Genomic DNA, 19,272 nt, shown 5'->3' with positions numbered 1-19,272 from the left:
ACAGCACTGAACACCACACTGAAACATCACAAACTTAACACACAACTGACACCCACTGACACACACCTGAACACACAGCGAAACACACCTGACACACACTGAACACTGACACACACTGACACACACACTTAGACACACACTGAAATAACCCAACACACATGAACACGCACTGGTACACCACACTGAAACACTACACTGACACAACACACACTGACACACAACTACACACACTAAAACAAAACTGACACACACTGACACACACACTGAAACACCACACTGAAACACACCCCATTTAAACACAGAAAACACAACACACACGACGCACACACACACTGAAACACACTACACATGCACACTGAACAAACCCTGAAACACACACTGACACACACTGACACACACACTGAAACACATTGACACACACACACTGACACACACTGACACACACACTGAAACACACACTGAAACACACACTGAAACACATTGACACACACACTGAAACACATTGACACACACACACTGACACACACTGACACACACACTGAAACAACACTGAAACACATGACACACACAACTGAAACAACACACGAAACACGTTGAACACACAACACTGACACACACATGACACACACACTGAAACGACACACTGAAACACATGACAACCACATTGACACACACTGAAACACACTGAACACACTGAACACACACTTGACACACACACTGAAACAAGCTGACACCCGTTGGGTGGTTTGTCTGTAGATTGTTAAAAGCTGATCACACTGTGACAGTCAAACCACGTAAATATGATTCTCAGCTTTCTTGTGTTGGTGTGTGTCAGTGTGTGTCAGTGTGTGTTTCAGTGTGTGTCAGTGTGTGTGTCAGTGTGTGTTTCAGTGTGTGTCAGTGTGTGTTTCAGTGTGTGTCACTGTGTGTGTCAGTGTGTGTTTCAGTGTGTGTTTCAGTGTGTGTTTCAGTGTGTGTTTCAGTGTGTCAGTGTGTGTTTCAGTGTGTTTCAGTGTGTGTCAGTGTGTGTCTGTGTGTGTTTCAGTGTGTGTCAGTGTGTGTCAGTGTGTGTTTCAGTGTGTGTCACTGTGTGTTTCAGTGTGTGTGTCAGTGTGTTTCAGTGTGTGTCAGTGTGTGTTTCAGTGTGTGTCGGTGTGTGTTTCAGTGTGTGTGTCAGTGTGTGTTTCAGTGTGTGTCACTGTGTGTTTCAGTGTGTGTCGGTGTGTGTTGGTGTGTGTTGTGAAGATGAACTGAAGGAGTCAAAGTGTTTACACACCAGCTGGACACACACACACACACACACACACACACACACACACACACAGTTCACAACTTTATTGACCCTCAGTATTGTGTTCACACACTTTATTGTTACAGTAGTAATATATTACATGTCCTGTATTTGTAATGGATTACTTTATGTTTCTGTATAAAATGTATAAATACTTTTTTGTGTTTAGCCTAGCTTAGCATAAAGACTGGAAGCGGATGGAAACTGTTAGCCGACCTTCATCTAAAGAGAACATGACAAACTGAACATGAATCAGTCCGCTCCATTCTCTGATCTTTATTTGTGGTTCTGATCCAAAATAAGTCGAACTGATGACGTCACTCATTTAATTAATTAATCAATTGATTAATTAATTAATCAATTGATTAATTAATTAATCAGTGTCAGAAAATAAAAACAAACTCCTCCAGGATTTTTGGACATTTTTGAATTTTTTGATTTGTGGGTTCAGTTTCCACTTTGCTATGTGTGTGTGTGTGTGTGTGTGTGTGTGTGTGTGTGTGTGTCCTGCTGGGTGGTCGAACTCTGCAAACAAACACACGACGAGCCGGCGGCCACAAAGCTCGCACAGCCTCCACATTTATCCCATTTATTCCCCCTGAACACTTTATAATGGCCCCACACACACACACACACACACACACACACACACACACACACACACACACACATACACACACTGAATACATGTGAGGCTGCTGGAGTTGTCATGGTATTCAGCCCGCTGCCTTCAATAGACTGTCTTTATATTCATGACCACACACACACACACACACACACACACACACACACACAGAGCTCAGCAGCTCAATTGATTTAAATTAAAGTAATTAATATAAAATATATCAAACATGTTTGTATAAATATAAAACAAACATTTAACATTTAAATGAGAAAATCAATAAAAAATCTGAATTAAAAATAGAAAAATTATAAAAACACAAAATAAATTCAATAAATGATTCTAATGAAATAAATGAAAACAAAACAATAAATTAAATATAGTGAGAGTTTATTAGCCACATATAAACTGGATTATATAAATAAATACATAAATAAAAATAATCAAATAATTAAAAGCAAATTAAATGAACAGAAATGATTTAAGATGTATGTAACAAACATCACAGGTGCACTTAATTTAATTTAATTTAATTTAATTTAATTAATTTAATTTAATTAATTTAATATAAACTCCTGTGGACATAATTACATTATTCTTCAAAATGATTCAAACCTTTTAAAATAATTTAAAATGATCTGAACTTTTCTTTGTCATTCTGACTGCAGGTGTCACACACACACACACAGCTTCATCTGCGCATGCTCAGTGGATTAAAAAGTGACGTGTGGTGGTCAGATCACACCTGAACCTGTGTCCACCCTGAGCTCACCCCGCCCCCTGCTGTCAGACTGAAGAACTGCAGCTCACCTTTATTAGAGACAAACAGAGAAACATCAAATGTTTTATTTTGAAAGGGTTAACAGGAAGTTATAGCAGCAGATAGTCACATAAAAATCTAAATAATTTAATATTCATTAATTAAAATTTTCTTTTCTTCACTGTAACGTTTTTAATTACCCACAAACACCAACATGTAATCTGATTACAGTTATGTTGAGTGTTCCTCATACACTGCTCCATGAATCCATCAGTTATTGATTGATTGATTAATCTACATAAATGTTTCATTGTTTGTTTGTGTGAGGACACGCCCAGCTAAATTAATTTACTGTAAACATTAGAAGTTAATCACCGTTAATTTATGATTTAGCAGGTCTTTTAATTAGATGGCAGCTAAATCTGATTATTATTATTTTATTTACATTAATGTTTTCTGAAGTGTCACAGCTGACTGTGATGCAGAGATCTGTCCAACAGGAGGCGCCACCGCATCAGAAATAACCCAGAGATGTCTCCACACACAGAGCGCATGTCTCTGCTGAACCAATGAGGCGTTCAGGTGAATCACACCTGAGACAACCTGCAGCTCTGACATGTGTGGGCTGCAAACCTGAGCTGGACTGGACCGAACCAACACCAGGGCGGCGCTCTGATTGGTTGGTGAGTCTCTTGTCTGTAATGGAACAAGATGTTTCAGATCTCACGCTGTGTGTAACTGCACCAGGTTCTCCCCGAGGTCTCAGTCCGGATCAGCCAGAGCTTCATCTGGGTCCAGATGGTGCGTTCAGTGTCAACATGTAGACTTTAAAACTCACCAAAGAGCCCTTCAGGGGCGCTCGTTTTTCTGGGTGCTGACGCCAAATGATCCTCCTGTTCTGCAAACAGGAAACGATGACATGAGGAGGAGGAGGAGGAGGAGGAGGAGGAGGAGATGCTTCAGACCTCTGCAGGCTGCAGTCTGAGCGCTGGATGGTGGAGCAGTGAGACGCTGTGGACGGCCGCTGATGGGTGAGACGACAAAAACACAAAGTTTTACACAAAAAAGATGAATTGATGTGAGGAGAGGAGGAAGGTCACTGTCACTGTGACGTCTGATTCACTGACAAAGTTTTCTTAGATCAGAGTTCTTCCAGACATCGACAGCAGAATTCAAAATACAACTTCTGAAAAGATTTTCTGTCTTTAGGTTGATTCACTGATCAAACTTTCAGCTTCATGATGATGTAGAAGTATCAGACTGCAGAGGCTGAAACAGAAGTCAGATAAATAAGTTAGAACAGAGTAAATACTGTGCATGCAGATAATGTTTTTATTAGTTCTGCTTCTGACCTGTGCAGGTAGCCGTCCACAAGTTTAAACTTCTCATGAGAACACAAACTTTATTCTGTGTGTCACTGCTGAGCTACCTGAATGAACAAAAACCGTAAAAAATTCAAAAAAAATATCAAAAATTTCCTAATTATCAACGAGGACTTTGAGTGAAAGATGCATGTTCATGTTGAAACTAATAAGATTTACCATAAAATTACAAAAAAAGATGAATGTTAAAGTGTTGGCCACATTTTTAATTACAGCTGATTGTTGTCATTTTACATACATTTATATGTCATTAAAAAACAGTAAAAAACTGTATATTGAAGCCATTTGAAGTCGTTTGTACAAAATTTGAAATAATTAATAATTTGTAATTCATCACTATTTGTATAATACTTAAAACTGTTTGCAGAAAATGTCTGTAATCTTACAGAGTTTAAAAAAACAGAAAAATACTGTATTATTAATCATTTTTTGTACAAAAATGAGAAATAACTGTAATTTGTCCATTTGCATAATACTTAAAATAACATGTTGGTTGTTTATTGACAGAAAAAGTCTGAAATGTTTGTGTACAGTTTAAAAAAACAGAAAAATACTGTAAAAATTAAAGTTAATCACCGTAAATTTATTAGACTTTTAATTAGAGCAGCTAAATCTGATTATTAACGTTTTATTTACATGAATGTTTTCTGTTCTAATCAAATGTAAATTACATGTGCGCCTGTAATTTCCTTTAAACTGTTCAAAGATTAATGTGAATGAACCTGAACTAATGAACCTTTAATGATGAGCTGCCTCCTTACTTGTTTTAAAACAAACAATAAATGAACATAATTAATGTTTTATTGTCATTATTAAACACAGGTTAGATTTAATTTATTTAATTTAACTGCAACAATCTTTGAATATTAATTATGTAATAATAATTCTCTTTATTCTTTATTTTAAATTCATGAATGCATAAAAACAAATCATTGAACCTGCTTTAATTCCAAATAAATTATCACCTGCTGGTGGATCATGTCCGGACTCACCGTGTTTCTGCCGGTGTGTGCAGAGCAGAGCTACGGGGAGGTGAACCAGCTCGGCGGGGTGTTCGTTAACGGCCGGCCGCTTCCCAACGCGGTGCGGCTGCGGATCGTGGAGCTGGCGCAGCTCGGCATGCGGCCCTGCGACATCAGCCGGCAGCTGCGGGTCTCCCACGGCTGCGTGTCCAAGATCCTGGCCCGGTACCACGACACCGGCTCCATCCTGCCCGGAGCCATCGGCGGCAGCAAGCCCCGGGTCACCACACCGGCCGTGGTGAAGAGCATCCGGGACTACAAGCAGGACGACCCGGGCATCTTCGCCTGGGAGATCCGGGACCGGCTGCTGTCGGACGGGGTGTGTGACAAGTACAACGTGCCGTCCGTGAGCTCCATCAGCCGGATCCTCAGGAATAAGATCGGGACTCTTTCACAGCCGTATGACGGCAGCAAACCGGCCCCGGCCCCGCTGCAGTACGGACACGTCTACCCGTACTCCTCCTACACCGGGGCCGGAGTCACACACACCGGGACCAGGACCGGCAGCGGCCCGGGAGGACACGTCGGCCTGCCGCGGAGCTGGCACAACATCCTGGGCATCCGAGCCTTCATGGACCCGACAGGTCGGTGGAGACAAATCCTGATTCATAATCTGCTGAATTATATTAAGTCATGTTTACTATTAAATATTAAAACAACAATATTAAAAATTAAAAATCATTTATACAAAGAAAACTATGATCTCACTAAAATAAAGTTCAAACTGAATTTAAAAGCAAAAACAATATTCTATTTATTCTGTAAAGAATGTTAAATATTTATTTATTTTAAACTATTTTAAACATTCAGTTATTGATCATTTTGTTCTGTTTTTATTCAGTTTTTATTCAGTTATTGTTGCCAAATGTAAAAAAAAAAAAACTTAAATATCAAAAATATCAAAAATATCCAGGTGAAGTTTCCTGAAATCAGAAAGGTCGTGACCTCTGAAACAAACAAACAAACAAACAAACATGATGGTTTATTAAAATCTGATGCATGAAGGAAAAAAAACACAAATGAAACATTTCTGTCCAAAAATATGAACTGGCTTTAAACTGAATCAAACATTAAATAATGTAAATATTGTTCTTCATAATCTCCTTTAATTGATTTTAGATTGTTTTGTTTTTTTGTATGTATGTATTTTATATTTACAAACTTTCAAATCTACAGAACTTATTTTTTGTAAAATCTTTTTTACATTATTGATCAAACATAATTTACAACAAAGAGACACAAACTGTCTGCTTATAGGATATACATATATATAAATATAATATTTATATATATTTCACATAGTGGTTTAGGATGTATTCTAATTGTTAAGTAAAATAACTAATACCATTCTGTGAAAATACTCTGTTACAAATGTAACTTTAAGTAATAAGTAAATATAAAGTATAATCAGTAAAATGTCACCTATGACTGTTCTATATATTTATATTTATATATGTGTGTGTGTGTGTGTGTGTGTGTACATTAATGTAAAATCATTGAACTGTTATAAAATATAATAATTATTTTCATCCTGGATTAATCTGCTGCTATGAAATAATGAATCTTATCGTGTGTTTGATGTGAGGACAGTATAAATCCTGGATTTAGTCGTCTTTCATTTTTACTGCTGTATTGAACTTTTATTAACTCTCACCTAAATTAATTTACACATTGATGAACATGACATGTTTTAATTTGACATCAGAATGAGCCTGAACACTGATTTAATGGTAGTTATTAAATGTTTTGTTCTTGTAGCTGCAGGACGAACTTCATTTGATCTGTTTGGTCACAGGTTGAAAGGTTTTATACATCAGCATCTGACACACACAACGGAAACAGATTTTAAAGTTTGAATTAATAATAATGAAGTCAGAAAACATGAACTGTGTTTTATCTGAGAGCTGAAAATCTGATGAGAAAGAAAATCAGATAAAAGATTAGATATTTTAATTTGTTGAAAATTAAAACATTAAAATTGTTGACAACATTGAAACAGGCAAACTGCTCATTTAAAGACACTTCTGATCTCTTAAGGTGGACTTGTTTGTTCTTAAAAACAGCTGCAGCTATGAGCCAAAAATGTGGAAATGTCACAAAATGTTAAATATTTAATGTTTAATTATTTTTTTTAGCACTGTCTGGACCTGATGGACACACGACCAAGATGGAGGACTGGACCAGTGTGACCAGTATGAGGCCGTTTCCTTCTGGAATAAACGGAGTGGAGAAAACCGCCAACGAGCCGGAGCTCAAATACCCACAGCAGGTAAATAAATCTAAATATAAATATAAACCGAACTGTTTGTGTTTCCGCTGTTAGAAGATCCTGACTCAACGCTGCACACATTTATCTGACAATAAAACAAAGACTGATTAAAACTAAAAACAGGTTCAGCTACAAATCGATGTTCGACTTGGAGTTTAAGAAATAAACTACAAACAGCTGCAGGTTGTTAAACGTGTTGGAAAGTCAGAACGACTTTAATTCATTCATTTAAATAAAGTCTGTGTGCAATCAGTTTAATTCATGGTTGCTATGGTTACCTGTGGTTTAATATTCCTGATTTAGAGAGGTGGTTTTAACAGTTTACTAATCGGCCAATCAAAGACTAAAAAATATGTTGGAAAGACTTTTATTTTTTTAGAAATGTGGATTTTTGGGGATTCAGACATTTGTCCAAAGTGAGGACGTTTGTGCAAAGTGAGGACGTTTGTCTAAAGTGAGGACGTTTGTCCAAAGTGAGGACATTTGTGCAAAGTGAGGACGTTTGTCTAAAGTGAGGACGTTTGTCCAAAGTGAGGATGTTTGTTTCAAAGCGAGGACGTTTGTCCAAAGTGAGGATGTTTGTCCAAAGTGAGGACGTTTGTCCAAGGTGAGGACGTTTGTTTCAATGCGAGGACGTTTGTCCAAAGTGAGGACGTTTGTCCAAAGTGAGGACGTTTGTTTCAAAGTGAGGACGTTTGTTTCAAAGTGAGGACGTTTGTCCAAAGTGAGGACATTTGTCCAAAGTGAGGACGTTTGTTTCAAAGTGAGGACGTTTGTGCAAAGTGAGGACGTTTGTCCAAAGTGAAGACGTTTGTCCAAAGTGAGGATGTTTGTGCAAAGTGAGGACGTTTGTCCAAAGTGAGGACGTTTGTCCAAAGTGAGGACGTTTGTTTCAAAGTCAGGACGTTTGTCTAAAGTCAGGACGTTTGTCTAAAGTGAGGATGTTTGTGCAAAGTGAGGACGTTTGTGCAAAGTGAGGACGCTTGTCCAAAGTGAGGACGTTTGTTTCAAAGTGAGGATGTTTGTGCAAAGTGAGGACGTTTGTCCAAAGTGAGGACGTTTGTCCAAAGTGAGGACACTTTTTTTAAATTTAAGAACATTTTTGGAAAGTGGAATTAAAGTGAGGGTGACTGTAGGTTAAGATCTGGTTTTTGAAGATGTTACGTCATAATTCTGGTCTATGAATCGTTGGTATTCATGGTCCTCACAAGTCAAGGTTTACAAACAAGAGTGTGTGTTCAAATAGAAATCTGTATATAAGTGAGACAAAGTCAGGGAGTGTGGAAATGTTTTGGAAAGTAAGAAAGTTTGTTTTGGAAGTCAAGAATATTTCAAATCATGACGTTTTAGGAAAGAAATGTGTTTTTGTGGATACGACGACGTCTCTGGAAACTGGGAGAGGATGTTTTGTGGATTTGTGGATTTGTGGCATCATCGTGATCCCCAGAGGATGAATCCTGGTGACTTTGGTGACCCACAAGTCGGTCAAACTTTAGACATACTACCGTTGTCTTCTGAAGAACCTCGTCGTTGAATTCAGTCCTGCTTTTCTTCTTTCTCGTCCTCAGTCTTCGTCCACTCTGCCTGGTTACGTCTCAGCTTGTGCGTACGCTCCACCAAACCAGTACAGCATGTACGGCGGTCCAGCAGCCAACTACATGAGCACCGGACACCACCACTGGCAGCCCCAGTCCTCCAGTCTGACTCCTCAGACTCAGGCCCGGCCCGGCCCGGCGGCGCCGCCGGGGCCTGCAGATTTCCACACGGCAGTTCCTTTTAAACTCCCACAAAGAGACGGTGAGACACGGCTTTTTAAAACTGATTTAACGATGAGCTGATGAATCATAATTATTTGCCTTCTGTTTGACACCACATAAACAGACACTGTTGACATTCACAGTTGTATTTCAGTCTTTGGACGCTGGAGGGGAAGTTGACTTTGTGGCCTGACTGAAAATTACAAATCTAAAGAAACTGTCATCTGCAAAGCCGCAGCACTCGCATCCTGTGTTTTAAACTACAGAAACGGACCAGAGGGGCTTTATTTTCTGCTAAATGCTGCGTTTCTCTGCTCGACAACCACCAATGTTTGTGTTTTTAAGAAACAGGGTTGGTCGTGTTGAGATTAAAATGGTCCTAAATTACACAGGAGGAACAGCTCCTGGTTTCTGATTCTTTTTAAATCAGATTTTGCCTGAAGTTTGTGTCCGAGCACAAACACAGAAACATATCAGCTGATTCACCTGCGTGTAAACAAACCGATACACTCATTTAACTTTAACTGAAGGTCATCTCGATTATTATTATTTTAACTGGGGAAAGTTCAAAATAATGATCACACTCATCTGATCTCCAACCAGCAGCATCAAGCCTCATTACAGCTCCTCATAAACACACAGCGGGCAGAACCGGTTCTTCACCGAGCTCAACAAACAGATAAAGATCGCCGAGTTCAACAAGTCCACGTTTAAACGGTGAAGAAAAGAGTCTGTAAACACGGGAACAAGTTTTAACGTCTGCACAGCGCCTGAGCCCGAACAGCTGCTTCTTCTGTAATCTCATTAAATAATTTAGACTAAAATAGGCTCATAATAATAATATTAAATAAAAAACAATATGGGCAATAAACGTTCTTCCGTCTGATTTTTCAACAGTTCTCATCTACGTTTGCTTATTTTTTTGGTAAATCTTTGTCTTTAAGATAAGTCTGGTGCGGCCACACACACACACTCACAAACACACTGTAGTTTATATTTGACATAATCCCACACACACCATCCTGCTGGGTTCATCCACCGCTCAAAATAGTTCCCAACAAATGCAAATCATTTCCTCCCGACTGAGGAGACGCGTGGCATTTCATTCAAATAAGTGAATATTTCCTGTGATGAGGTTGATTTAATTTAATATTCACAGGAGGATGGATTATCACTTTGCAGCTCGGGTGACTGATGTGACAAATAACACGTCCAGTACATGATAGGAATAATTCAGCTGCTTTAAAGTGTACGTTTAGTTTAATAAGAGGGATTAAAGTTTAAATATTCTGTTTAAAAAGTTGACAGATTGAATGTTAACCTGTTTGTTGTGCAGAGATCTTTGCTGAGCTGTGCTTCATTTTTATGAAACAGTCCAGATCTTGGATAATTAATGATTGTGTGTCTGCTGTCTCCTCTGCAGAGGACAGGAAGGCTCAGAGTCCTCTGTACAAACATCACGACGCTCACAGATTGTCTTCAGCCTCATGACGGCGCTGAGGGAAACACCAGAGGACGAAGACGACGAAGAGGAAAGACTCAAAGTGACTTTGACTGCTGAAGACACAGAGGAGGAAACTGTTACAACTCATCCGTGACCAACTCCTTCTCAGTCCTTCATCTAGTGATTTATTTCTGTTTCCCAGGATGAGCGGCACGAGGTGAAGGAAACATCTGATCTTTAAAGGAATAATTCCACTTTTTGATAATAAACTTATTCACTTTCTCGCAGAACGTTAAATTAAAACATTGATACCACATTTATTTTTTGGGGGTCGTGCACTGTAACTAAAAGATTTGCACATGACGGCTTTAGTTTTTGACTCGATGAACAACACGTCCGCAGGCTCACAGGACAGAACCGGTTGATGTAGACTGAGTACCAGCGACAGGTTAATTACGTTATAGAAGTCATGTGACGTTAAATGTGTGGGTAACTGGGTTGGGGTTTGGTTTGGTCATAGTTTGGGTTCGGAACCTTAGACTGCTGGATTAAAGTCCTGCGTTTGTTTGACCCGTCATCTGGTAGCCAGACTTTGTTCTGCCGGGCCCGTTTCTTTCTCTAAGCTGAGCTGGCATCAATCTTCTGATCTAACGTGTTTCTCTCAGCTGTTGCTTGAAGCTTCATCTTTTTTTCATATTCTCACCACGAGAGGGGGAACATTTAAATTGCTTTGGGATTGTATCATCTTGTAAAATATATTTGGAAAAACCTGTAAATATATTTTTCTATAAATGCGCTTAATAAAGACATGCAAAAGAAAAGGTATCGGAGCATTTACAAGAACCGTCTTCCAGATGCTGGAGCAGAGAAAAATAACAGATGGTCGGATAATAAAAATATATTTTTAACCTAAACTTCAGCTGTTAAACACTCAGAGTTTTTATAGGATCATATACGTGTCCAACACATACATACACATGTTTATACTCACTGACAGTAATCCAGCGTTCTGCAGACTCGTTACCACGTCATTAAGAGTCCAGATAACTAATAACCAATTATTTAAACTACCCAAACATAATACATCATATAGATGATATTTAATACAACAATTGAAATACTTGTAATCTTTTTTGTTGGTCATAGTTACACCAAACTAAAACTTCAAATGTTTGAGCAGATTAAACTTAAAATGACTAAATTACAAGAATGCCACAAAAAAGTATTTAAGTGTTAAAAAATATAAAAAAAGCTTCCTCTTTTTAAAGTGAATTTATCACGTGTGAAATCCACAAACATGTAATCTGTTTAACGTGATTTTAAAATCAAATCAAATCAAATTTATTTGTATAACCCTTTACGACAGCTGAATGGTTCCCAAAGATCTTTACAACAAAGCCAAATACAGAACAAAACAGAACAGATACATAACAAAGAAATACAATTAAAAGTGACAGAGTGAGTGCACCTGAGAAACAGCACTGAAGTATTAAAGGGTCTTAAGCTTGGATTTAAAAAGGCTGAGATCAGCGGTGGTGTGGATGTCAGGGGGCAGTTTGTTCCGATCGCCCCGCTCTTTAAATCTCGACCTCTGACAGAAGCTGACCCGAAGAGCGCAGGGACAACCGCGAAAAGTTAAAAGAGGGGCCGAGCCATTAATGCCGGTTAAAACAAACAGAAGTTTAAAATCAGTTCTAAGATGGACCGGGAGCCAGCGGAGTGACGACAGCACGGGGGGAATGTGTTCGTCTGGACGTGCTTGTTAAGAATCGGGCAGAGAAGTTCAGGACTGACTGAGGCCAGCATGGAGGGCATTGCAGTAGTCCAGTCTGGAGCTGATGAAAGCGTGGATTGCCCTCTCGAGATCCTGCCGACTGAGAAAAGACTTTGGCCAAGAGACGGAGCTGAAAGAAGCTCGTGCTGACAACAGAGCTGCTGTCTGTCAGATCCGAGCCCTTTATCAAACGTTACCCCGTGTTTTAAACAGAGGGGCCGGAGTCTGCAGTGAAAACATTCAGCATAGATGCTGAACCAAACATTCATTTTTCATTTAAGTGCAAAAGGTTCTGTGCGAGCCACCGTTTTCTATCTGTAATGCAGTCCAGCAGCTCAGTAAGTGCAGTGTTTTCATTTGGTCTCATGGGCAAATATATCTGCAGATCGTCGGCATAGAAGTGAAAGGACAGGTTGTGTTTTTTTATAATTGATCCCGGAGGTAGCATGTGCAATGAAAACAGAACAGGCCCGAGGATAGATGGATTTTGACTGATATGATTCTTTCATAAGCGTAACAATGAAGTTGTGGTACATTAACTGAAGTTCTACAAATTTGTGGTACCTGTACTTACGTTTTACTTACTTACAATATTTCAGAGGAAAACTTTGAACCTTATACATCAGATTTAGTTACTAGTTACTTTACAAATTAAGATCTTTGCACACAAAACAGCTGAAACGAGGAAATATTGGCAACTATACTGAAGATTGATTAAGTAATTTTTGACATTTGATTTTTGTTTTTAATATTTTTAATATATTTGTAATAATATTGTTGGTTTATCTGACGGCTTCAGTAAATCCTGCCTTCACATTAATGAACCATCGAATGAGACCAGATCTAACAGCAGAACAGTACCGAGTACGTGTCATTACTTTTACTCTATTAAATCTCTGTATACTTTCTCCATCGCTGCTTTTCAAAGATGTTTGTGTTAACCTGGAAAACCAGCTCCAGTTCTGGACTCATTATGTGTCGCCTCTGCGGGTCAGGAGAAGCTTCCTGCAGGTAAAGAAAAAGGCGTAAGATGATCCATCAGCAAACAGCCCAAAGTAAACAGAGGCCGTCCATTAATGCCTGAACCATCTGAGTCGTGCTGAGAAGTGGACTGACAGAGCAAACATCACGTCTTTGTTTCAAACTGTCTCTTTGGGAAGCGCTGGAGACGTTTAGGAAGCGGGTTAAGTCCTCGTCCTTCTTCTGTGATCCGCTTTGTGTTGATCAGTGAGTCAGCAGCTTTCTGTCTGCAAACATCTCGTGTCACTGATAGGACCCACGGAGAAGGACTTTAAAGTCCGGTTACTGGGTTTCATTCTTACCAGTTATAATGAACAAGTTAATGCAACGGCGAAAAATCACCAAATTAGATAAACGTATTTTGAAAACTGCAAGAAAATTCTGTTTCGTAGACGACAAAAAGTTCAAAAACAAAACGGCATCCTAAAGAAAACACAGCGGTCTGTAAATTTGCTTACTGAGACGGCCTCACCCAAAAAGAACGTTAACCACATAGAGGAGAAGTCTGGTCTTGGTTTTGACTCTCAGAGTCTTGGTCTTGTTGGTCTCGATTACAACACTGCTAATGAGAAAAGTTAAAGTGTATTGTTGGAAGAAAAAATTAATAAAACCAACCATAAACAAAGATAATAAAAAAAAAAGTAAACCAGTAAATATAATTAAATAGAAATAAGTCGATAGATAAAGTTTATAAATAAATAATTATTTAATCATTGTATCATGAGTCATTTAAGATAACACCGGTTAACTAATACACCAATATATAGTACATCATACAGATATTAAACCTTTTTGTTGTTTACATCAGCCGGTCATAGTTAGAAAGAAAGTATACCCAACTAAACATTAAAATGTTTAAGTAGATTAAACTTCAAATGTTAAAAAAAAAAATTCATATGTGAAATATCCCAAAACACATGATGTTAATGTTCATGTGTTTAATATGTGGTCATAGTTATACTCAACTAAAACTTAAAAATGTTCAAGTAGATTAAACGTATCTTAATTAAATAAAAAAGTTGAATCGATAAAGTTTCAATTTGAAGTTAGATCATTAAAATGAATGGTTGTGTCATGAGTCATTTATAAATTCAGAACCAGCCGACATATCTGAGATTAAAAAATTATTGGATAAATAAACAAAACATACAGAATTGAGACTTGTAAAGGGACGCTCATCACAAACATTCAAAATCAACATTACATTTCGTCAAAAATTGTAATCTGAAAAATAACTAGTAACTAAAGTAGTACAAGTACAATCGTGGAGTAGAAGATAAAAATATAAATAAAGTACAAGTGCGTTGAATTTGTACTTGAGTGGTTTGTCTTAAACTTGGTGCTGCACCTTCAACAAACATCAAACCTCCTTCGTGTTCACGGACGTTGGCAGCTGTTAGGATGATGTTTTGTAATGTGACATGCTTTCACCTTTCTGCTTATTTGTTCTTCAAACTCTGGGTGATCTCTGCCAGGTCATACGTGTTGTTACCTCATCACTCCCACGCACCGACCGGGCCAAACTCTGTTTCTGTTTCTCAACGCCGACAGAATCGAGGCGCCACCGCGAAGAAGAGCGTTGGCTGAGCGTGAAACCACAGCGAGCTGCACGAAACATGCACTCTGAATCAGACGTAATTGCACCAGGCGTGGCTCATACGCCCAGTTACAATAACTACACAATGCACCGAGCTTCTTTCACATTAGTGTGAAGGTTTCATGAAATATTTGATTGCGGATCTTTGATAAGAGTCCAATGCAACAAATTGTACAACTGTAAGGTCATGCATGAACACACTGCTGACAAAGTAGATGTAGAAAAATGAATAAAACTGACAGACGGTGTTACAGAATCCGTGGAGTTGGGCACATGATGTGTGAGCCTCTGTACAGCTTATCGTTCGCACTCGCTGATATCATCTCCACAGCCATTAATCACCGCTGGATCTTGCATTGTTAACACCTCACACAGATTCGTGACTGAACGCCGTGTGGTTTTTTTTTCTCAATGCTTGGCTGCAGTCTTTGTCAGTGTACCGTGTCCTCGCACAAAGACCGTCCCTGGCTAATTACTTCAAAACAACAACTCCGCTTTGTGTTGCAACCCTGCGAACATCAGGTATCAATTACAACGGCTTAAGTTGTCAGATGGAGAATCTCCTTTTTTTTTCTCCTCATCTGAACAACTTTTATCTATTTTATTTTTAAATATAAATCTCTTCTTTGATGGGGGAGGTGGGGTTCATACCTTGTAACAAAGTGCTGTGAGTTGGAATTAAACCTGGGCCGCTGTGGTACCGGGGCGCCTCCACCAGAACAGCTTTTACTAGAGTATGAGAGTCAGCGCTGCAGGAAGTCCTGTTTGGCCCATTTCATTGTATGTGCAACCCAGTTTATATACACTCGTTTTTCAGTTTGTTAGGTACACCAAGCTAAGGCTGATATAGTCTAATACAACAGTAATATGGAGCCATGCCATTGTTCTGAGGGCCCGATATTCAGAAACCCAAGTAGTTCAAAAAACAGACTAAAAACAAACTCCAGCCTGATACAACTTCCATGACATTTTTTACTTGTGTCATGTAGGAGTTTGGTAACTCTGAAGGCAGCATGGACCGTCTGACTGAAGGTAAAGTGGTGACTACTTTGAATAAAGCCTGTATCTACTTCACCTTTTTAAAAATCCCCAATCGAAAACAGAACATTGCTGAGCCTAATGCTGGTCCTCCTGTTTGTTTATACAAACTGAAGACGTAAAGACCGCCGTCTACTATAATTATGGATATGAATGAGTAGCTCATACAACCCCACTGCAAAAAACTGGAACTAACTCTATTTGAACCCAAACCACGACCTTTTCTAAACCTAACCAAATATGTTTGTGGGTTTTGTTTTGGGGATAACAGGCTGTTGGACAGATGGACTTTCAGTCCGTTGTGACATTTTATCAGTCTATTGGCATTTATTGGAATAATGGGCCATTGGGACAAATCCTCCCTTCATTAACATTATAATGTTCAGTTTTAATGACAGTTATAATGACAGTTAACACTGTCACCTTACAGTACAACAGGTTGGGTCGTATGCGACGTTGCTTCCTGTGTAGTTTGTGGGTTCTCTGGTAGGAAAGGTAAACTAGGAGTTGCCTTTTGCCCACCTGGGATTGGCTCCAACATCCGCTAATGAATTTTACAGCAGTGTTCATGCAACTGTATTGAGTTAGAGGTGCTTCTGCTGTTTATTGATATAAATCTGCTCACCTGTCCGTACAATTCAATAGGACGGATTGACAAAAGAACAAAAATAAGTTTTTCTTGTTTTCATGTTTCCGTGATTTTGAATGACATCACTTCGTTCAGCTGTTGCGGAAACAAAAACATTACACTGACCTTTTAAAACCAGGTATCATTTCAAAGGTTTTCCCTTTGTGGGACCACAACACTACAAAGTTTGAAGACCCAGAAAGCATTCCTCCTTCAGATACGTAAAAAGACAAGTGATGTTCATCAGATTTCAGGTGAACTCGTTGGCTCACAGGCTCGGTTCAGAGATGGTTCCCACAGATCTCACCTCGTTAACCCCATGCTGGAACGGTGCCTCTCGCCGTCTGATAGCATCTCTAATGAATAGCTCTTCATGCTGTAGGACGCTGACTGACAGACACAACAAAGCCGTGAGCGAGGACAGGTGAACAGGTTCATGCTGTATGGGCGATCACGAATGCCATCTGAACTATGTGACTGTCGTCCGTGTTGCCACACACCCTGCTGACACGCCATCTTTAACTTCAAACGCCGCCACCCAGGTTCTGCCGGGCCGACGCTTTCCTCCCGTCAGCTCGTCTTTGTGTTCCTCTGAATGTTTTTGTGTTGTTGCTGATGACGGCTGGTGATAGTGCCATGTGAGTAGCTCGGTGCAGATCTCCATCAGAGTCTGCCTGGTGTAATGACATCTTTTAGGCGTGGTGAAGCACGAAGTGCAAAGGACACGATTCATGCAGGGAAAGTGAGAACAGAAGCCAAAGACACTCGAAGTGTGGTTGCACCTCCAGCTGTGGTGCTACCTGACACCCACTGCAAATACTGTTGATGTTGTTATAATTATTAGTCATATCTGCATTGAAATGTATAGTTGTAGTTATCTTTGTTATTGCTGCTGTGCATCTTTATCTCGCTCTAAACCCAACCGGTCAGATGTTCGTCCACCATGATCCAGGTTCTGCTCGAGGAAAGGTTCACGGTGGGAATTGTTGGGTCTCTGTAAATAATATTATAAAGAGTACAGTCTAGACTTGATCTAGAAAGCGTTCAGTTAGTGACCGGTTGCTGCCACTTCTGCTTCTGCAACCGCACAAACTGCAGAGAGAAACAATACAAGAGATGAAGTCTTCTAACTATCTTCGGGAACAAAGACCGTTTCCGTACCTAAAGTACTTAAGCACACCTTATTCGTTCACTTCCTCTTTGATTCGGTTTCCACGTCCCTTCCCCCCAAATCCCTTCTTCTATTTCTGTTCTCTCTCTTTTGTTTGAAGAACCACGAGGCTTTAATCTCCATAGAGTGAAGAGGAGACGGCTCCCCCACTGAGAGTGTCAGCTCCCCCCTGGTTCCCTCTGATTTTCCCAACACCAGCCAACACCAGCCGGTCCATGTCCGAACTCCTCCATCCAACTACAACCCTGATTTCTCTTCGTCATCTCAGTTCACCTTCATCCCTGATATAAACTATTCTAAACCCATACTGGTGTGGTCTTTGTTAGTGAACTGATGATCATTCCCGTGTTTTAAGATTCAGTTTAGCTCCATGATGAGATTAAAGTTGGAGAGCAGCCTGCATGTACAGACTGGCAGGATCGGAGTCTTTAGTCTATTGGACGAGCAGGTAGGTTCATGGTAAAGATGAAAACATGCTGGGAGATAATACATCCATCATGTGTGGAGATCAAGGTCAGAGCTGGACCAGGACGTCGGTCTGTAAAATGTAGTAGATGTTTGTTGTTTGAAAAGATGCAATGAAATGGAAACTTCCATTTTCATCCCATGCACTCACACCCCAACTGACTGTAACTGATGGTTCGGCTCATACGTTGTCCAACAGGTCGTAAACTAAAGACCCCGTGGATCCATCCCAGATCTTTGACCCGCGCCGTTGATCTGCTAATGCTGCCTTCAGATCTGAAGGGAGGATCTGGGCTCAGACACATCAACAGAAACCCTCATAATATTTGACCTGAGGATTAACACCAGAAGGCTTTTAAAATAGCTGAGCAGAGTGGGAGGAGAGGTTAAGCTATGCTAAGTAAAAAATCTCAGGTTTCACAGTAAAATGGAGGTGATGGAGCTTTCCCCTTGGTACCTGAAGGCATCACGCTGCTGACATGTTGAATGTTTAAATCACTGGGTAGGAAATTTAAAAATCATCAAGAGAGAATTTTCAGTTCAGCTTGTTTTGTTTTTCTCCTCAGACTTCTTTTTTTTTTTTTAAAGACATACAACTGTTTTCACCTGCACAGGTTTCCTCTTTAAAGGACCAGTGAAGCGTCTCGAGCGCCCGCCGTGCTCTGCTTCTCACCAGGTATGTCGCAGCTGGTCAGGCCGCCGTGAGAAAGGGAGGAAGTAACTAATTACTTTTAGTTCTGTTATTGTAGTTGTGCAGCTTTGTGGTGATAATACTTATTTCAAGTATTGCTTGAAGTTGTGGGTTTTACTTTTACTGTTGTGTTTTTTGAAACAGTGCCGCTGTTCGTGTTCTGTAGTTTTCCGTGGCTCCATTTAAAACAGTTTGAACTTATTTCTCCTTTCTGTAAATAAAATGAATGAATGAAAAAAAACAAGACCATCCTCCCAAGAAAAATGACAGAATCAGCTGTTTCACCAAATATTCCAAAACAACACGTTCATGTAGTATTATTGTAGTAGTAGTAGTCAACG

General features: G+C 39.6%; 1 protein-coding gene across 1 annotated transcript; it reads left to right on the top strand.

The window, feature by feature from the left end:
* Window positions 1–3,633: 3,633 nt before the first annotated feature.
* pax1b (paired box 1b) lies at window positions 3,634–11,400 on the top strand. Its single transcript, XM_019265743.2, has 5 exons — window positions 3,634–3,704; window positions 5,071–5,661; window positions 7,213–7,346; window positions 8,915–9,143; window positions 10,527–11,400. Exons 1-5 carry the CDS (start codon window positions 3,701–3,703, stop codon window positions 10,592–10,594), a joined length of 1,026 nt encoding a protein of 341 aa, XP_019121288.1. The 5' UTR covers window positions 3,634–3,700; the 3' UTR covers window positions 10,595–11,400.
* The last annotated feature ends 7,872 nt before the right edge of the window (window positions 11,401–19,272 follow it).

Source organism: Larimichthys crocea, chromosome XI (assembly GCF_000972845.2).
Source record: "Larimichthys crocea isolate SSNF chromosome XI, L_crocea_2.0, whole genome shotgun sequence".
Taxonomy (NCBI): Eukaryota; Metazoa; Chordata; class Actinopteri; family Sciaenidae; genus Larimichthys; species Larimichthys crocea.
Note: the sequence above shows the minus strand (reverse complement) of the source record. Positions and strands in the feature narration are given on the sequence as shown.

Bases quoted from the DNA above. Each gene is read 5' to 3' on its own strand.
- pax1b (XM_019265743.2), top strand. The intron at 5,662-7,212 runs GTCGGTGGAGAC...TATTTTTTTTAG, and splicing joins AGCCTTCATGGACCCGACAG to CACTGTCTGGACCTGATGGA. The intron at 7,347-8,914 runs GTAAATAAATCT...TCTCGTCCTCAG, and splicing joins AGCTCAAATACCCACAGCAG to TCTTCGTCCACTCTGCCTGG.